Here is an 18,052-nt window from a genome sequence, read left to right as displayed (position 1 = left end):
AAAAACCAAAACCAAACAAAAGCAAATTCTGAACTGAAAGTTTGCCTTCTTTCTTACTCTCAAAGAGTGAACAATAATGCTGAACATTTCTTTAGATATCCATATGCTGGTTAATTTTCAGCATATGGTCTCTAATAGATTGTTGCACTGTTGATATGGTTACCTAAAGAAATTATTTGGATCTTGAAACATATCCTTCCAGACTTAAGATCTCGCATATTTGCTTGGTGAAATGCACATGTATCCTAGGGGAAATCCAGTGCATAGCTTTTTGTTATACACACAAAATCTCTAGCTAAATTAAAAAAAAAAAGTTTTGGAAAAGCGTAAATATTTAAAGTCTGAAAACTGAACTGGAGAAATATTTTATAGCACTAGTTACAGAAAGAACTAATTAGGTAATATAATCTACATTGATGTTAATATAAAAAGAGTCATATTTACAAAGGCCTTTAAATGAGTAAATAAGCTGTGGCCAGCGAGGGACTTACCTAAATTCTGTCAATATAACCTGTAAAGTTTGCTTAGTCTAAATAATGACTATTATTTTAAACCTCTTTAGGACTTTTGTGAGAGAGATTATGGAGTGTAATAAATTATAAATTCCACAGGTGGCTTCAAAAAGCCATAGAAAAGTTTGTAACTCTAGATTATGCTCATGCTATAAACTTTCTCACAGAGGTTTTCTAATGAGGGATGGAGATAGCAATAAACAGAGGCAAGTTGTAAAGAGAAGGCAGCAGCAAATAGGCTGGTAAGCACACGGCCTCTAGTTGCTGTGTTCTCTCTGTCTTGTCCCCAGGGACATTCTGCCTAATGCAGCTATGGAAACTTTCACTGCAGCTGGTACCACAGGGTGACAGCCAGCTGCTGCCCACTTCGTCCAGAGGATTTAGTACCTGAGGCTGCTCAGAGTGACCCTTGTGCTACCTGACCACAATGAACATGGGAATAGCAGCTCAATTCCCTCTTATGCCTTTTATTTGCCTCAGTTTGTGGACCACTGAGCATATAAATATGGGAGGTGTGGTGGCCAAACAGGTGTTAAAAAATGAAGTAGGTAGGCAATGAACTAAAAAGCTTGAGAATTCCTGCTCTGCTACCCTCAGGTGACAAATTTGCCTCTTAAAAAGCTAAGAATACTACAACTACCATCTTCCTCTGAAAACTATTCTCTAAAGCATAACAAATAATTCTGGCAAAAGCAGAGATTAATTCTCTTTCTCCATATTGGCACTTAACTATCTTATGCATGAGACCACCTTTGTCAAAATTCCTACTGCCTTTCTCATTTGCATTTTTTCTGCTTTAAGTGAAAAATTTCTACAGAAAACTGCCTTTCTTGTTATACAGTCCTAATGCATTCCCAGAGCAGACTCACTGTGTGTGCTCTATGACACAGGCATCCTACAGAAAATTAGGACTGCATTTGTGTCCTATAATTCATATATAAATGGAGGAACAAATCAACATTGCAGAGATCTTAGTTTTAGCAAGCAAAGTTTTCAATGATGGACTCTTTAGCCATAATAACAGCATTTTAACATTTTAATGAGTCCTTTTGTTTTTACAGAAACTTAAAAGAAAAAAGAAAAATTAATTTATACAGAGACCTACATGCATCAGCAAGAGAAAACTTTAAACCTTCTTTGCACACCTCATCAATTTGAGCTAAAAGAGTAACTCATAGCTATCAGCACAGCAAGACAAGACACATACTTTGCCAGTAGGTTTTACAGACACTTACTAGTAGAAAAATAAAAGGTGAAACTCTAAAACCCTGTGCTCCATTTTTATGCTCTGAAAAGAAGCCCACATTTCTGTGCAACCATTCCAACTAGTTCTAATTTCAACTTTTCTTGCCTCTTTTTCCTTTCCCACTCCTATGTTTCTTTCCTAGTCGAAGTTTGTACTCCTTAGGCCTGCCATCCTGCCTCTTAATTTCAACCATAATCTAACTCTAAACCAGACCTAGTGTCTCAGCTACAGTTTGCTTCCTGATTTCCAAATCTAGCCTCTACAACTCATCATACTGAGTTTTCTTAACCACTCATTACAGCCCCCCATGATCAATTCTTCACTGGCTTTCAATCTTATTTTCTCTCTTGTGGAATTCTTATCCAAATTCAGTCTCCCTCCCTTCATTAGCTCCTCAGCTTCTTTCCCTAGTCTATAATCCCACAGTTTTTCCCTATTCTTTTTATTCAGACAGACCCCCATTCTTTTCAAAGCCTTTTGAACCTAATCTGATTTCGGATTCTCAGTCTCTTCCCTTTTCTCTGCCTCTCGATCCTGCAGTTCTCCTGCAGTTCCAGCCTCCCTTCTCTGTGCTAGTGTCAGCAAAGTAGTCTGTACAAACTACCTACTATCCATCTTTTCAGTGCATGAACACCACAACTGTCTTTAGAAGTCTTTTAAGGACTTGATAGGCTGAAAGTAAGAAAATAGGTTGCCACAACCTTACTGCGAAGTAAGCATAGCTGTGTAGAGTCAGACCTGTACATAGTTTTTTTCTCTTGTGGTTGTTTGTAGCCTCCTAATCCTGAGATAGTTCCCATGTCTTTACTCAATACATGCTAAGTGCTTTAATCCTTCCTCATCTGTGAGAAATGTATAATCATACAGTGATTGTAAGAACAGAGAAAAGCTTATGAAACATCATCAATGAATAGAATAACATTGGCAAAACTACAGTCGCACAAGTCTTAGAAAAAGATGCTGTTTTTCAGCCCATTATGCTATTATATTTTGTGTTTACCATGAAACAACATTGTGACATAAAGATGTATTTTAAAAATGCCATTAGAAGTCTCCAGTGATGGTGAAAACTGAGTAGGTTTACAATATTCTCAGTGAAAATTAAACACAAAACATCCCTCCCTTGATACCACACTTAAAGCACTAAGTACAAATGGACAAAGCTAGAATGCACTGTTATGTGTAAGATAAGGTTACCATAGCAATATCAACAGAGAAATACTGTACTTTCAAATATGAATTGCAACAAGTAACACTGTGACCTATATCATAATGCTTTATTGTATTCATCTACAAATGGACAAATCCTTGTCTTTGTGGGGGCAGAATATATAAAGCTTGTGGAGCCTTTAAAAGTTACTGCTTTGAATTTGTTATTTTTCTGGTATTTGGCAAAAGTGAAGGGGCTGTACTTGATACGCTGGAGTTGTACAAGAGCAGACACTATGCAGTACTGCTTTAAAAGTCCCTAAGACCTGTTACTCTAGGGACAGTGAATTTCCCTCAAAAAAGGCAACTTCACAACCTTCCAGATTTCACCAGAAGGGGTGGCTTCTTCAAACAGTTCTGCTAGCTAAAGCTTCACCAGGACACCACATCGTCTCCTGACGCTGATATTCCCTTCTCTCATCCACTGCCAATCTTCCTCTACTGGTGAGGGAAACAGGAGCCTTGCCCACCTTCTGCCTTCTGCCCTGGGCAGAATACCTAGCTGTCCCAAGCAACACAAAGGGGACTTATCAGAAACAGATTTGCACCTCAGTTATAAGTGTTATGATTATTTTTATTACTAATTTTATTCTATTTTCCATTATCTTTACTAACCTCTTTAAAACTTAAAAATAATTTATTTCCCCCTACTGATTTTGTCATTTTCATTTAACAAAAATTGATTCCACTTCACCCCTCTGTTTCAAATCCAGCTAAAATTAATACATTTTTAATTTGCTTCCTTTGAGCCCTGTAAAGATCAAAGAGGGTAACAGAGCTCTGGGAATCTTGCAATATTTGTCAGTTAGCAGCCTGACAGCAGAAGTGTATTCCGAATTTCCTTGTTTATTTTTTCCAATAACAAAGGAGTGCATTTATAAGTTAGTGAAAATAAAAGAGAAAGCTGAGTTGTATAAACAGAAGTTAACAAATATCTTCACCTAAATCAAGGCATCCTAAGGCATTTAGTTCCACTCTCCACTGCACTAAAATGGAGCTATACTGTATTATTTATGATTCTCTATGTTTTCTCACAATGAGAGAGAAATTGTTTCATCTCTTCATAAACCCATGACAATATGCATTCACTAAAAGTTTGGGAGCAGCTTGTCTTATCTGATGAAGATAAATAGCTTTGCTTATTTTATTCTTTTCTCCATTACTTTAACCCCCCCTGCCATTAAATGAATGAAACAATAGGTTCAAAAGCCACGCAGAGATTCTTCTACACTGATAAATTTCATTGTTTGGAAATTTTCCTAATGAAATATCTAGGATGACAGGCAAAAGTGGTACACCTAAAAGTAAGATTTTACTGGCATACTTATATGCAGGTGGAAACTGAACTGACCACAGGTGAATTATAGCCAAGTTATTTAAATCATTTTGTCACTTTGTACTCCTTGTATTGAAATGCAAATCTGCTCTGACATGACAGCTAATTCAAGAAGCATTAATGTGTTCTATTTTCATGCTGTGCTACCCTTCTTTATTTGTCAGTTGACATACTGTTTGTGAAAATTTGCATTGTCTAGGCTTCCATATATATAAAATGCTTTGTCTGTACATTGCATCTATTGAAAATGGAAGTGTCCTTCTGGTAAGACATAAGTAAAGTATATCATGTTTTTGAATCAGCTCTTAAATACTGTTTTATCTGTCCTGGTGAACCAAAGACAGAAAATGCACTACAAGTGAACATTCATTGTGCACCGCTAATTTATTTTGCTTTTTTTTTTTTCCAGAAAATTGTTCTGTTTTATGTTTGACACTTGCATTCTGAAATGGGATATCCAAACAAGGCAACCAAGATTATTCTGTGAAATATCCATTCTTTCAAGTTTACAGAAAAAAACGCACGATTCACTTAATTCCAGTATATTGAATAAGATACCCTAATACCTTTAATGTTTCCAGTATCACTCAAAGTGAAGCAATTTGTTGGTCAGCATCTAGATGTCTGAAGATTTATCTCCCTTCTACCACACAGTTGCTTTTTACTAATCTTAAATACTTCTTAAACACACAATTCTGAATAAAAAATTGCAATTTAATCACATTATTTGTTACAGATTCTGCTACTTTTAATTCAAAGGCCACTTTATTATTCACATGAAAAGAAATTGTCTTGTTGAGGAATAGGTACTATACAGAATTTGAAGATGTTGTTTAATTAACAGACAATGAATATTAATGTTGAGTAGCAATTTGAAGCTCTAAAATGAAATGTTTTCTAAAAAAAGATAAAGCAAAATCTTAGAGACAGTCCAGTGAAGTAACTGTCCATTCCTATTTGAAATAGCATATATTGTGGAAATGATAAAATTTTCAATATAATAAAGACTATTAAGTAAACGCTGTTATTTTTTACACTGGCAGTATGTTGTGCAACTTCACTAACTTACAAGGATTTGTACTAATATAGCTGAAAGCAAGCTTTCAATTTAAATTTTAATTTTTCAGAAAGACAAAATACTGGCTCAGCTATTGGGTAAAAAAATCTTTCATACAGCAAGTCTAAGATCACTGAAAAAATATGCTGGACTTTGGTAGCACAAACTGGTATATTACGGTGGGCTCTTTGCATAGACACACAAAGGGAGTGATTTCTAGCTTCTCTGCTTCCATCCATCCAGGGTATCCTGATTCTGATACAGACATTACTTACAATTTTAGTTAATTTTAAGATACTTTTTTTTTTCCTTTTTATTATTTTTGATATTGAATCATATTTGGCTCAAATCTTTTTAGGGAAAGGTATATCTTGTGGATACAGCAATTCTCTACATGCTCTAACTGTAGAAATAACAACATAGTACTAATAAAAAAATAATTCAGTTCTTCCATGACCATGCATGGAGGTGAGGGGGAAAAGAATCTGAAGAATTTTTGGAAAAGTCATTCTCTTTACTTTGGATGTAAATGCCTCTGTACTACTTATATATATTTCAGCTGCACATACAAACTGTATTTGGCACTACTTTTCACTCTATAATATTAATTTTGTTCCTGTGTTTCATGCGCATTTTTCTTAATGATTTTTCTGTCAAAATGCCTATTATTCACCAGTCTCATTTTTAAATAAAACCATCTGATCAAAAGTACTTCATATGCAAGAAGAAGCTGCACTGGAAAAATATCAAAAGAACAATATAAAGATGAAATGCTCTACTATTGCTAAGCCTAGTCTAATTGTTTACAGTAAATGTTCTGCACCAAAAATTCCTCGTACCTCAGTATCTCATTCTTAGTGCATGCTTATGCAACTTCCATCAAAATCAGAAAAAAAAAGGTGCATAAGCAGCACTTTCTCTTGTCTCCTCCCAGCAGTCCATGAGAAACCTGTGTGCAATACCTCTATGCTAAACAGAAATATCCAGAAAACATTTCATAATAGCTAAGGATCTACTAGAAGGATGTGGAAACAGCATGTTAAATAAGAGTGAGGAACAGAATTTACTTTGAAAGTCTACAACTGTATCCACCGTCCGCCTACTTTCTTTATACGGAATGAAAGGCTGCTGCTTGATTCCAACTCTCAGAGTTTAAAAAGGAGTCAAAATGGAGGTCAAGAAAGCCACAATCTCAGACTATTCAGAATATTTAAATGTGACACATGAACAGAGTCAGCAAAAGTAAGGCTATCCAGGAAAATGTAGGAAGACAATTAGAAAATGACTTTAAGAGAGCAATGAGAAAAGAGTTTACTTTCCCTCACCTTTTTCTTCATTTTTACATTTTTGAAAATTGCATGAACTCTCCATGTTTTTGCAAACATTGCACCAAATGCAGTTGTATATCCCACTGTAAGAATCCATGTTCGGACCTAAAATATATACATATAAAAAAAAAAAAGACAAAGATATTTAATTTTCACTAGATAATATGCATTTCTTCATTTCAGTCACAATGCCATTTTTTTTCTCACAACAGTTTAAAACCAACTTAAGTTAAATCAAATTCACAAAAATGTTGACATTTCAAAATCATCTTCTTCACTATTTTCTTGCTTTTCTTCTCCTTCCATTCCTTCTCCAACTATAGCAAATCTGAATGCTGAATTCACAATCTCTTCCACATATGCAAACACAACTTTGTTACAATATTGTACATTTTTTTCACTTTTATTGTGTTATGTGCAGGCAGAGGAAGGAACTAGTGGATAAAGACAAAAGACAGACCAGAAAAACTAGCCGGGGACCAATATTACAGCAACATTTTGAACTGAAGTGAAAAGATAAGTAGAGATGTTATTCAGGCTAAATAAGAGGAAATTGTATTGAGGTATGCATCAGTAAGGACCTAATGAGACCCTGAGCATTCTGGTAAGATAAGGGAAAGTGACCTTAAAATTACCATGTAGGTAGAAGTGGAACGACAGGAACATAACCTAGGTGGAAGACCTGATTCAAAGATAACACCTGGAACTTGATTCTAAGAGAAAAGGAGATGGTGAGAACACACAGAACAGTGGAGTGATGGGACCCTAAGTTGGCTACAGCTTTGAAATAGACCCATGTAGACATTTTCCTTATAGTGAAATAGAAAACTAAATTACTCTTGAACTAAAAAAAAAAGGCAATTTTTTTTAGAATAAAAATTAGAAAGATTTCCTTCATAATAGAGAAAACTCAAAGTGATGAGGGAGGAAAGAACACAAGTTACAACAGCTTTTTATGCAATTCTCCACCTGCCTGCAACATCCTTGTAGGTAGGTCTTGTCTTTCAGTCAACTCACTGACTTTCAGAGCCATAGCAAGCTCTGCACAACCCCCTTGAGTTCCTTGGAAGCATGTCTTTCCATGACCCTTGAGGCCTAGCTTTTTGAAAGTTTTTCTGCCATGAACAGACTCTTCTCTTTCCTAAAGAGGGACCACAGATCACAGAGCACAGCAGGCAGAAGACCACATGAGAGGCACAGCAGGGAGCTGGAAGCCTATGACTTAAACTCAAAGCCTGAAAAACCACAATGAGGAGGGGGGAACAATCTCCTCCTCCCTCTAGAGATTCCGCCTGAGCCAGCTGTCAAAAAGGTGCACTGCATAAATGTGAACAAAGAAGTAAAAATAAAATGCATCGCACACTGCAGATGGAAAATCTGCATTACACACTGCAGATGGGGGAGACACAATGGCTAAGAAAGGGAAGGCAGCCTAGAAAAGGGGAAAGCAGGCTTTGTTTTGGCCATGTTAACCATACATTGCTGTCCAATAAAGCTGTTTCTTGATTGAAAGTTTCTGATTTGTGGAAACCAGGACATTTAGAAACAGGATTTAGAAAACAATGTTTTGATGAACTAGAACCAAATTTTTCATTGGAAACCAGTCTGGTTTCACATCTGACTTCTGGAGAGCCTGGGATTCTTAATTTGTAATGTTGGGACATCCATACTGATGACAAGCTAGGTATGGTGTAAGATGCAGAACTTGGTAGTCTAAGATAAATATTAGGAATAATCTAAATGTTGCACTTCTAAGTCTGTGTTATCTAGTTTCTGCCTTTCTAGAGATCTCCCATGTTTCAATTTTTGTGTTCAAAAATGGATTTTTTTTCCCAAAATTTTCTGTGCAATAGAGATTGTGATTTTTAGTAAGCATTGGATATCAAGGAGGAGGAGAAAAAAGAAATGGATCCACACAAAAGATATTGATAAAGCAATAAGAGACATAAGATGACTACAGCATCTTAAAAAAAGTATTTGTGGTCAATAGTGCTGAATTAGCAGAGGAAAGGACACACAGAATGGTCCCACCTTGGGACTTGGCAAAGAGGAGGTATTTGAAAATTCACAGAGATAAAGCACTATGAATCCGAAAGAATAAAAACAGACTGAAGGAGAGGAACTCGAAACAGACATTGTATCCAGCATGCTCAGAGAGGGTATGACAAAAAGAAAGAGGAAAGTCAGACAGTGACTGGAAAGGCAGGTGAGATTAAAGGTGAGGGGGGCTGCTGGTTGGGAAAGTTAGAAAAGAACTGAGGATACAGAATCATGTGTGACAGATGGGAAGAAAGAAAGAAAGAGGATGGAAAAGATGACTTACTTATCCAATCTAGTGGCAGAGGGTTGGAATAATTGTTGTTACCAATTTGCATTCACATATCTGCCATAAACAAAGATTTGATCATCTTCAAGCTAAACCATGAAAAACTCTCTGTGTATTCTTATTCTAACATTATACTCCGTCCCTGTAGCCTATCAGGCTTCATAACCTTTGCCCACATTGTGGCTATCTATGCACAGTAATTGGAGATTAAACATTTAAAGAGTTTATATGAGCTGTATATACAGTTTATATGAGCTGTAAGTAACCAACAAATAAATGTGCTCAATACACTTTATTTTGTATGGGGTCTTCTGGCAAGTTATGCTTGCATGACTGAGCAAAAGGCATAGTGGTTGTGGGGGAATTCACACACATACCTCCTCCTCTTGGCAACATGTCCCGAATAAGAGCAACTGATAAGACAGGAATGTGAGCATTTAACAGCATGTGCAAATAGACTTCCAAAACTGCCTGAGAGGGTGTGTGCCCCCAAACTGATCACAGTACAGAGGGAGACAACCATTGGCTGGGTTAAACAGCAACCAGGGAATCACCAGAGAAGTCTGAAGAAAAAGGATTGCTTATAGACCTTGAACCTGTATTTCACAGACTGCTGCTTAATCACGACATCAACAAGATCAGTACCAATCCTGATTTAACTCAAGCCACATGAGTGAAGCAGTGTCTCCTTGTGGCATTGGTAAATGAGGAATTGAAAGTAAAAAAAAAAAACAAAAAAACCAACCTGGAACAGATATTTAGAACAGTCTTTGACTGTCCATTATCCATCATCATACATTATGCTAATAACTTCAGTAAAACCACAGTTAGATCAATTCTGATTTAAAAATATATTTCATATCAACATGTTCATATTAGCCAATTAATCTCTTTTTAACCTCACAACAACTGAGCTGTGATAACCATACTTAGCATTCAATCTTTTTGCTGCTATTAATAAACATTCAGCTCTTTTGTGTACAGTTTAGTGATATATTCGGCAAACAGATACATGGTATTTTCATGTCTCTAATAAGACTCTGTTTTGTTCTCACTGAAACAGTAATTGCCTCTTGGGAGTAGTAATAAATTCAGTTATGCTCATAATTTGCTTCTAACTGGATATTCAGAAAAATGTTATTTTTTCCATGGTCAGTTCAAAAAGTTTTATGCATTTCTGTTTTGGATTATGCAAATTTTAATAATATAACTATTGGCTATATTGGAAACCTTATAGCTCAAAGATATCAGGAGATTTTTTCAAAATGTGATTTCTTTTACTGAGAATAAGAGGATAAATCTAAAGTGAAAGTAAATTTTTAATTTTGAAGAAAATGACCTTGAACTTATCTGCAATAATTCATTAATGCCATCAGCAAAATGAAAAAAATTCAACACTCAAAACACTCAACAATCAAAAGCCAGAGACACATATAGAAACAAATACACAGGGCACATAGGACTTGCACAAAAAATCATAGTCTTAAATGGTGTCTAGGCCTCTAACACATACTTTGAAAGAACACAATAAAAATAACATCAATAATTGGAGACATGACTTAAGCCTACACTGAATTCCATCGCCATGATGCTATAGAGTCAATCAGTAATTCTCTCATGTCAAAAGTTTTTAATTATGTATTTCAACTGAAGAGACTGAGAAAGATCACTCTTCCCTCAGTAGCTACCAAATGAGCAGGAAAAGCACCTCCTTAAAAGATGGGAGACTTGGATTCAAATCCCTACTCTAAATCAGACACAAAACTTAAAAACATTTCTATAGAAAGGTAACTTGCAAAAATAGTTACTGTTTATCTTTTTCTTAAAAAGTTATGTCATTACAAAATTCCTCACATTTTCACTTAATTTTAGGATATACCTTCAGGTATCTGCTTATATTCCTCGGTTACTTATTTTAGTGAACAAGATGTTTAGACTAATTGAATATATCTTCCAAAGCACCTGTTTTCTACCTTTCAAGAACAACTCACTAATGTCAAAGGAGATATTATTGTCTGGTGTCCAACAACCAAATATGTCTATACAGATGTTAAAATGCAGTTTCCATGTTTTCTTTTTCTTTAATTTCCTACAATATTTTATTTTGGGGCCTATTTTTTTAAATATTATGCCAGCACCCATGGTTGGAATTTGTGCTTTTTATAAATAACTTAATAGAAGCTATTAACAATTTTATTATTTATGGTAGTTGAAATAGTTAGAAGCCATTTATTTAGTGGACAACCCATCTGACCACCACCAAACAATGAAAGTGTCTCCACAAAGAACCAGACCATTCTGTTTCATTTTCCAGACAGTGGTTTGGAACAGAACAAACAAAAACTCCACCATTTTCTAATATTAATGTTAAAACAAATGTTGTAAGGCTTAAGTACTCCTGACTTTAGAATTGTGGAGACACTCTGTTTACAAACAAGAGGCTTACATCTTGTAGGAGCATAAACTATAACGTGGGCTCTTTTAAACTTTAATTTCCAACAAGAAGCCCCTCAAAAGGTGCTAAAGATCTTATTTTTTTTAGAAAGCTTATTCTTCCATAATATTCTAAACACTGATAGCTGAAAAGCCATTTATAGTGTTACTTCCATCTGAATTATATTTCCTCTCAACCTTGAGCTTAACCTGGCTAGCCTACATTACAAAGTACAAATTCTACTATTAGTTTTCTTCACATCAATCCATATACACCTTTCATATCATCTTCTTATCATAATAGCAAAGTGTTTTATATTTATTTTCCCATGTAAAAGCTCTACAAAGTTATTTGATATTACAACTCAATACTCATAAAAGAAGCCATTTAATTTGAACAATGAATTAGTAAAGGAAAATTAGCAAGTGGGGAAAGCATCAGAAACATCCAGAACAAACTCAGAATAATGGCAGGTGCTTCATAAAAGTTGTCGAGAAGAAATTATAGTCGCTTCTTGTTTATATACTCTAAGAATGAAGCAAGCAAACAAAAATACTCTTGTAGGTAGTGGTAAACTTCAGGATAAATAGTGATATTGTCTGAATTTATTTTAAACAGAATTACAACTACTATTAAACTGTATAAAATAATTAACAAGATATCTTGGAAAATGTACTCAATTGATGAAATGTTAAAATTTCACTTTTAAAGAAGTTCTACTATTTTCCCATCACAAGAAAAAAAGTGATTTGGCCACCATTACACATGCATTCTGAAGACCATGAAGTCATGAACTAAATATGAATGGCTGGGAAGGTGCTGAGCCCAAGAAAGCAATGACAAAAACTTCAAATGCAGTCGATCAAGAAAGTGGTACATTTTAGTCTTCTGTTAAGTTATGAAAGAAAAAAAGATTAAAACAACCCTCTGAATAGCATATACAACACACTCTCTTTTTTGTGTTGCAACTTCAAATTTGCTATGTTCATCTGGTTTGCCAACATCAAACAAGCAAAAAGAAGATGAGCGTAAAGAATTAGAATGAAGAATAAAAGATGCCAAATATCAACAAGAAGAATTTCAGTATGTGTTGGATCAAAAGCTACACACGCTTCTTATAGCCAAGCCAGATGACTTCTCTTTGTTTTTAATAACAATTATTGAATGGAGTAATGAAACACTTTGGTTCTTTAAGATATAACAACTTTTCCTGTCAATTAGCAAAATGTTTAGATTATATTCCTGCAGAAGAACCACTCAAATTTAAGATTCTTGAAAGCATCATTTTGTCTGCTTCAAGATCATTTTAATGTTTTCTTTTAAATAAAAGCTTTCAAATCATAGGACTTGACATCTCCAACATTCTCCAGCTTAGTTAATGAGACTCAGTCTGATTCATTTTGGCAATATCAATAATTAACTTGTTTTGTACACGCACACAGTTGGAAGTTGCAGTGCCTACAGGGTTATTAGGCTGCAGCTGAACAGAAGTTCTCAGCAGCTTGGTGGCATCTTAGTATTAGACTTAGGCACTCAAAGTGACAAATGCGTGAATAAACCCTGCTGTGGGTTTAGCCCTGGAGAGCACAATTATCTTTAAGTAGACAATTGTATTGATTTCTGTGGACTACTCATGGGCTTAAAATTAAGCACCTTCTATTGTTCTTGGCAAACGGGGAACATTAAGTATCCTTTATCTAATTATCTAATTATCCATTAGAATGAATAAAAGTGTGTCATCTTAACATGTTTTCACTAGGGGCTTGATTCTGCTTCTATTAGCAACAGCAAAATTCCCATTGTGATCAGAGGCAGGCCCCAAACAATGAGTTCATCCATTTGAATTATATGCTTCTCATTTATATCAAACATTTTATGACACATGATTAGGTCTTTTAACACATTTTTTAGTACTTGTGTGGTATGAGCACAGTTCTTAGAAAAAGTAAGTGGCAAATAACATTAGAGAATTGTATCCTGGTATTTTCACACAAATGAAGTACAGTGGTTCTTCACATGCTGTGAGATTTCCTATAGTCATTTGTTAATATATTTCAGACCATTTTTCAGACTTAACCTACAGATAGTGTAAAAGATATTATAATTGTTCATGATTATATAAGGGGGTTTTAAAATCTAGACATTGCCCTGCTGAAAAAGAGGCAAAATGTACTAAATAAATCTCTGGTAAGGCTGTGGTGTATTTTCTCAAGTATATGAAAAACATTCATGTTATTTGCTAGAATAGCAGCTGATCAGGCTCTTGTTAAACTCAGTGATAGAATTTAATAGGAGTGAGATCAGTCTCAGACTGAATGACAGTGAGGACAATTATAGAAGTGATTATACAGAAAAGAGAGATTAAAATTAACAGTTAGACAATTAAATAGGAAATAAACAAAAGAATACAAGCAAAATGAGAAAGGAGAGACTAAAAATACAAACAAAAGCTATGTTTTCTGAAGACAAAGAAGTGGATTAGAAGTCTAAATCCCTTTGTAGTTCAGTAGGAGTTGAATATCTGTCTTTTGAAATTCCTAGCCAAAAATAAACAATTTGAGGGAAAGAAGAAAGCAAATATAAAAGTCCAAGGGAAAGAAAAAATCTCGCAAAGTCTGATGAGTAATAAAGAGGACATCAGCAGCGACCAAACGAATACTAAGGCTAGATGTTATTTTCTAGCCCAGGGACTAGTCCAACTGACTATTGTCCATAGTACACAAAGTCAGCTGCAGCTTTGAAGTGGCTCTGGCCACACCTTTTCCTTTTAGTCAGTTACTCTGAATATGGTCAAGAGTTTTTTAAATTCCAAAAAATGACAAGTTTTTTAGAATATTTACTTTTTTTTTGGAATATTTCTTTTTAAACAGGGAAAACTCAAAGCAACAAGGGAAGACAAAACAGAAACAAGAAATTAATAAATAAATAGACAACAAGTTCATACATCTTCTCACCCTCCACACTTCATCTTTAAAGGCAAGTCCCCACTTCCAGAGATGCTCTCAGCCAACTCAGTGACTTTCAGAGTTGTAGCAAGCTGTCCAGACCACTCCCCCTAAACACACATGCACACCTAGGAAGCTCTTCCTATAGCGCTAACACCTGACTTTTGCTCTTTGCTCTGTACGGCAATCTCTCTCTCTGTTTGATGCACAGGTTTGCAAGATGCATCTCTCCACTCTCACACTACCCTGCAATCTTCACCTTGTGCAGGCTCAGGATTTTCTAAGTGAAGGCTCGATGTGGACCATGGAGTTCCACCTCACGTGACTGTGAAAAATTAGGAAAAAAGAACAAAAAAATCTGCCTACTACATTGCTACAAGATACAGAATTAAATTTCGAGTGTTCATCACTCATAATTAAGAACAATAGTAGCAGATATACCCTAAGTGCTTCTGAAGATCTGGATACATTTAAAGGTGAATGGTCACATTTAAATCATCTATTGTTGGCATGAACGTACCTGTCCTCAGAATGTCTGATTGAAAAGAACACAAAATCCAGATATTCACATGCTGCAGTGGGCAGCTGGGCTTTGCCAGTGGATATTTCCATCCTTTCCTTCTCTCTCTGTCTCCCCACCTCACCCCAAATTCTTATTCTTTCTTTGTGTACAAAGCCTGCCTCCATATACTTGCATCACAGCTGAGTGTAACTGACTGAAACGTGAAAGTCTGAAAATGCCCTGGGATGGACGAGAGCGCTACTGGACACAAATGTGAAAAAGAAAAAAAAAAAAAGAACTGAAAAGCGATTGGCTCCAAGGACTTTTGGGGCATTTTGGCAGAGCTGCAATGCCAGTGTAAAGATGGTTAACGGAGCTTAGAGTGGTCATTGGAGATACCAGCCTTGCTTTCAGAACATCATCAGTTGCCAATGAACCTCATGCACTCTGTTTTACCTTATTGAAGGCAAAACACTGACAAGACACAGTGACATCACCAGGAAATCTGCTTGGTCTTAGTAATTCATATCAATTATGCTGATCAGAGAGTACACGATAAAGCATGCTGAATTCTGGTGACCGTGTAAGCCGCAGGACTTGGATCCTCCTTTTGCCAGTCTAACACCTTTGCAGAACTCCAGCATACAAAGGAGACTGAAAGCCAGTAGGTATCTCCAGAGAAGACTTCTCCCAGAATGGTGTGAATCCTTATAGACCTATCCCAAATAGCTCCCTTGCCCTACTCTATTACTCAGTCACCTACGTAGAACACTCTCTCGGACAAAAAGTGCTGCTGCACATCAGGGCCACAAGGACTGGCGAGAAGGACAGCCACTCAGTCTACCACCAGCTAGTAGTCCAGACCTTTCTTGGTAGAGACTATGGATGTTCTGTAACAACCTGGAGTACTTACAACAGGCTTCTTTTCAGACTCAGACCTAATYAGATGTATCTGAATACATTTGATTAATAAAATTAATAAAAACAATTAAATTAAATTAAATTAAAAATTAATAGCAGTTTTATTTATCTGCTTCTTGAGGGAGAGAAAAGGACAACAAGTCCTAGGGTCATACTAGCCTTTCATTCTGTAGCAGTTCCAATTAGCAAAAACATTACTAGTCTGAAATGCAAAGCATAAAATCCTCAGTAGAATGTATTACAGAAATCTAAATATTATGATCATATTTAATATTCCATTTTAACTATCTCTACTAGTATGTCATCTTAACCTCTAGTCACAGGTATGACACTGGCAGTGCTAATTTCTAGTCTTTCTTCCATGTAATGAAGGCTTTCAATTATGTTTCCACTCACTAGAATTTTTCCAGTTAGTATCACATCTTGTTTCATACCCTTACTTCTAACTTCTCTTTTTTTCTGATACTATGCTAATTCTGAGATTAAAAACAAAGATAAATAATCTTCTTTCTCTCTCCCTCCTTCATGTCTGAAGTATTTTCTAGTTTGGCATACATATGCATTTAATGAACTACTGCATTTCTTTTCCTTTTTCTGTGCAGTCAATAAAGTTGCTGTTAAGTATCACATGGCCTACCTGTTCTATACTGTACTGACCRCTTACTCTCTGTCTCACTTTCTTTAGTAGCATTCACTACTTCAGTTTTAATTCCATGTAATTGGAGTTTTACAATATGACATCTGGACTTCTCTAATTCAGAGTGGAAATAAATAATGCCACATTTGGTATTGCAAATTCCTAACATAGGAACACAAATTACTATCTATTTAAGTATACTTGATTACTTTTCCCATAGAAAATGGATGTACTAAGATCTGTTTGGAAACCAACTCCCACTATAGCAAACACTGAACACTACATAATTTCGAAGACTTATATAATAACACTTTTCAGCAAATTATTTGACCATATGTTTAAAGCGCTTTGCTGACACTCAAATACATTTGACACTTGATTTTGTATTTCAGCATATTGACTAAGATGCCACATTCTCCTACTGTTCTTACAGAGTAAAGAACAGTGCTACAACTTATCAAAGAAATCCTTTCAAATTTTCAGGTATTATTGCTGTAATTTTATATCATGCTTCAGTGCTCTTGGAATATTACGGCATAAAACATGCCATAGGTAGATGTAGGTTATGGAAATGTCAGGAAAAAGAAACAGAGATTATTAAGCACTTCACTCTCCAAACAATACTACAAACAATGTGCTACAGAGGAAGGCAATAGATTACACGCACAGTAGATTTGGAATGTAATACCTCAGATTTGGAAGCCATTTTTCCTGAACTTTGTGGGTAGATTCAGGAGTATTTAAGGATCTTGTCTAAGTAGTAGAGCTTATCAAAAATACAAGAATTTAAGTAGTGTTTGTTGTGTATTTTAGTAAACCTTCTAGTCATTTTAAAATGCATTAACAAAACAGGAGAGTTGAATCCTAGCAAAATGAGATTCCATTGCACCTTTTATTCCTTACACAAATGTAATCAGAAAACAACACAGACAGAAGGATCACAGTAACCATATATACAGTATCTAATTAAAGATGCTAGTATGTATATACCGCTACGCTGGTGAGATATAATTGTTTTTGAAAAATGAAAGACAAAGAGGGAGATTACTTGGCTTAGAGAGGGCATTAATGACAGCTTTTTAGTTTTGCATGTGACTATAAAAGCTGAACAAAAATTTTTTCTTCTCCACAGAAGAAATCTCTTCCCTCCCTCCAGACATAGCTCTTCTCTGTGCCTGAGATGTCCTTGTTACAGTTATACCCACATGTTTTTGGCTTAATGGCTTTTTGTGACCACTGTCTATTGTAGCTGGTTCTTTCTGAGACTGAGTCTTTCATAAAATGGGAATTTTAAACTAATCTCTGATATGACTAGAATGGGTAATTAAAATCATCCATTTCCACTGAAATGGATGATCAAGAAAGATTTGTACTAAGCCTGACCCTATGAGAACGAGTATCTGTAAGTAGATCTTATTAAATCAATAAGCATGCTGCCCATTGTATGGAGATTGATGTTCTTTACATGTCCCCAAAAGTACTCAGTGTACCCAACACTGATAATTGACAGTGAATGTTTTGGGGGGGAGGAAGAGGAACAGAAGAGTTACAGAATAGAACAGTGGGTTTCTGTCTGCCATATTTATGAGTTCCCCAGCA

At 35.6% G+C, this 18,052-nt stretch overlaps 1 protein-coding gene across 1 annotated transcript in view; it reads right to left on the bottom strand.

Annotated features, from left to right (window-relative positions):
* GABBR2 (gamma-aminobutyric acid type B receptor subunit 2) overlaps nucleotides 1-18,052 on the bottom strand; it is a 286,480-nt gene that overhangs the window by 136,595 nt on the left and 131,833 nt on the right. The window contains exon 11 of the mRNA XM_026081157.1: nucleotides 6,686-6,793. Coding sequence (XP_025936942.1) covers nucleotides 6,686-6,793 — 108 coding nt within the window. The remainder of the gene's footprint in view (nucleotides 1-6,685; nucleotides 6,794-18,052) is intronic.

The sequence above is a fragment of the Apteryx rowi genome, unplaced genomic scaffold, assembly GCF_003343035.1.
Source record: "Apteryx rowi isolate R43461 unplaced genomic scaffold, aptRow1 scaffold_539, whole genome shotgun sequence".
NCBI classification, from domain to species: Eukaryota; Metazoa; Chordata; class Aves; order Apterygiformes; family Apterygidae; genus Apteryx; species Apteryx rowi.
Note: the sequence above shows the minus strand (reverse complement) of the source record. Positions and strands in the feature narration are given on the sequence as shown.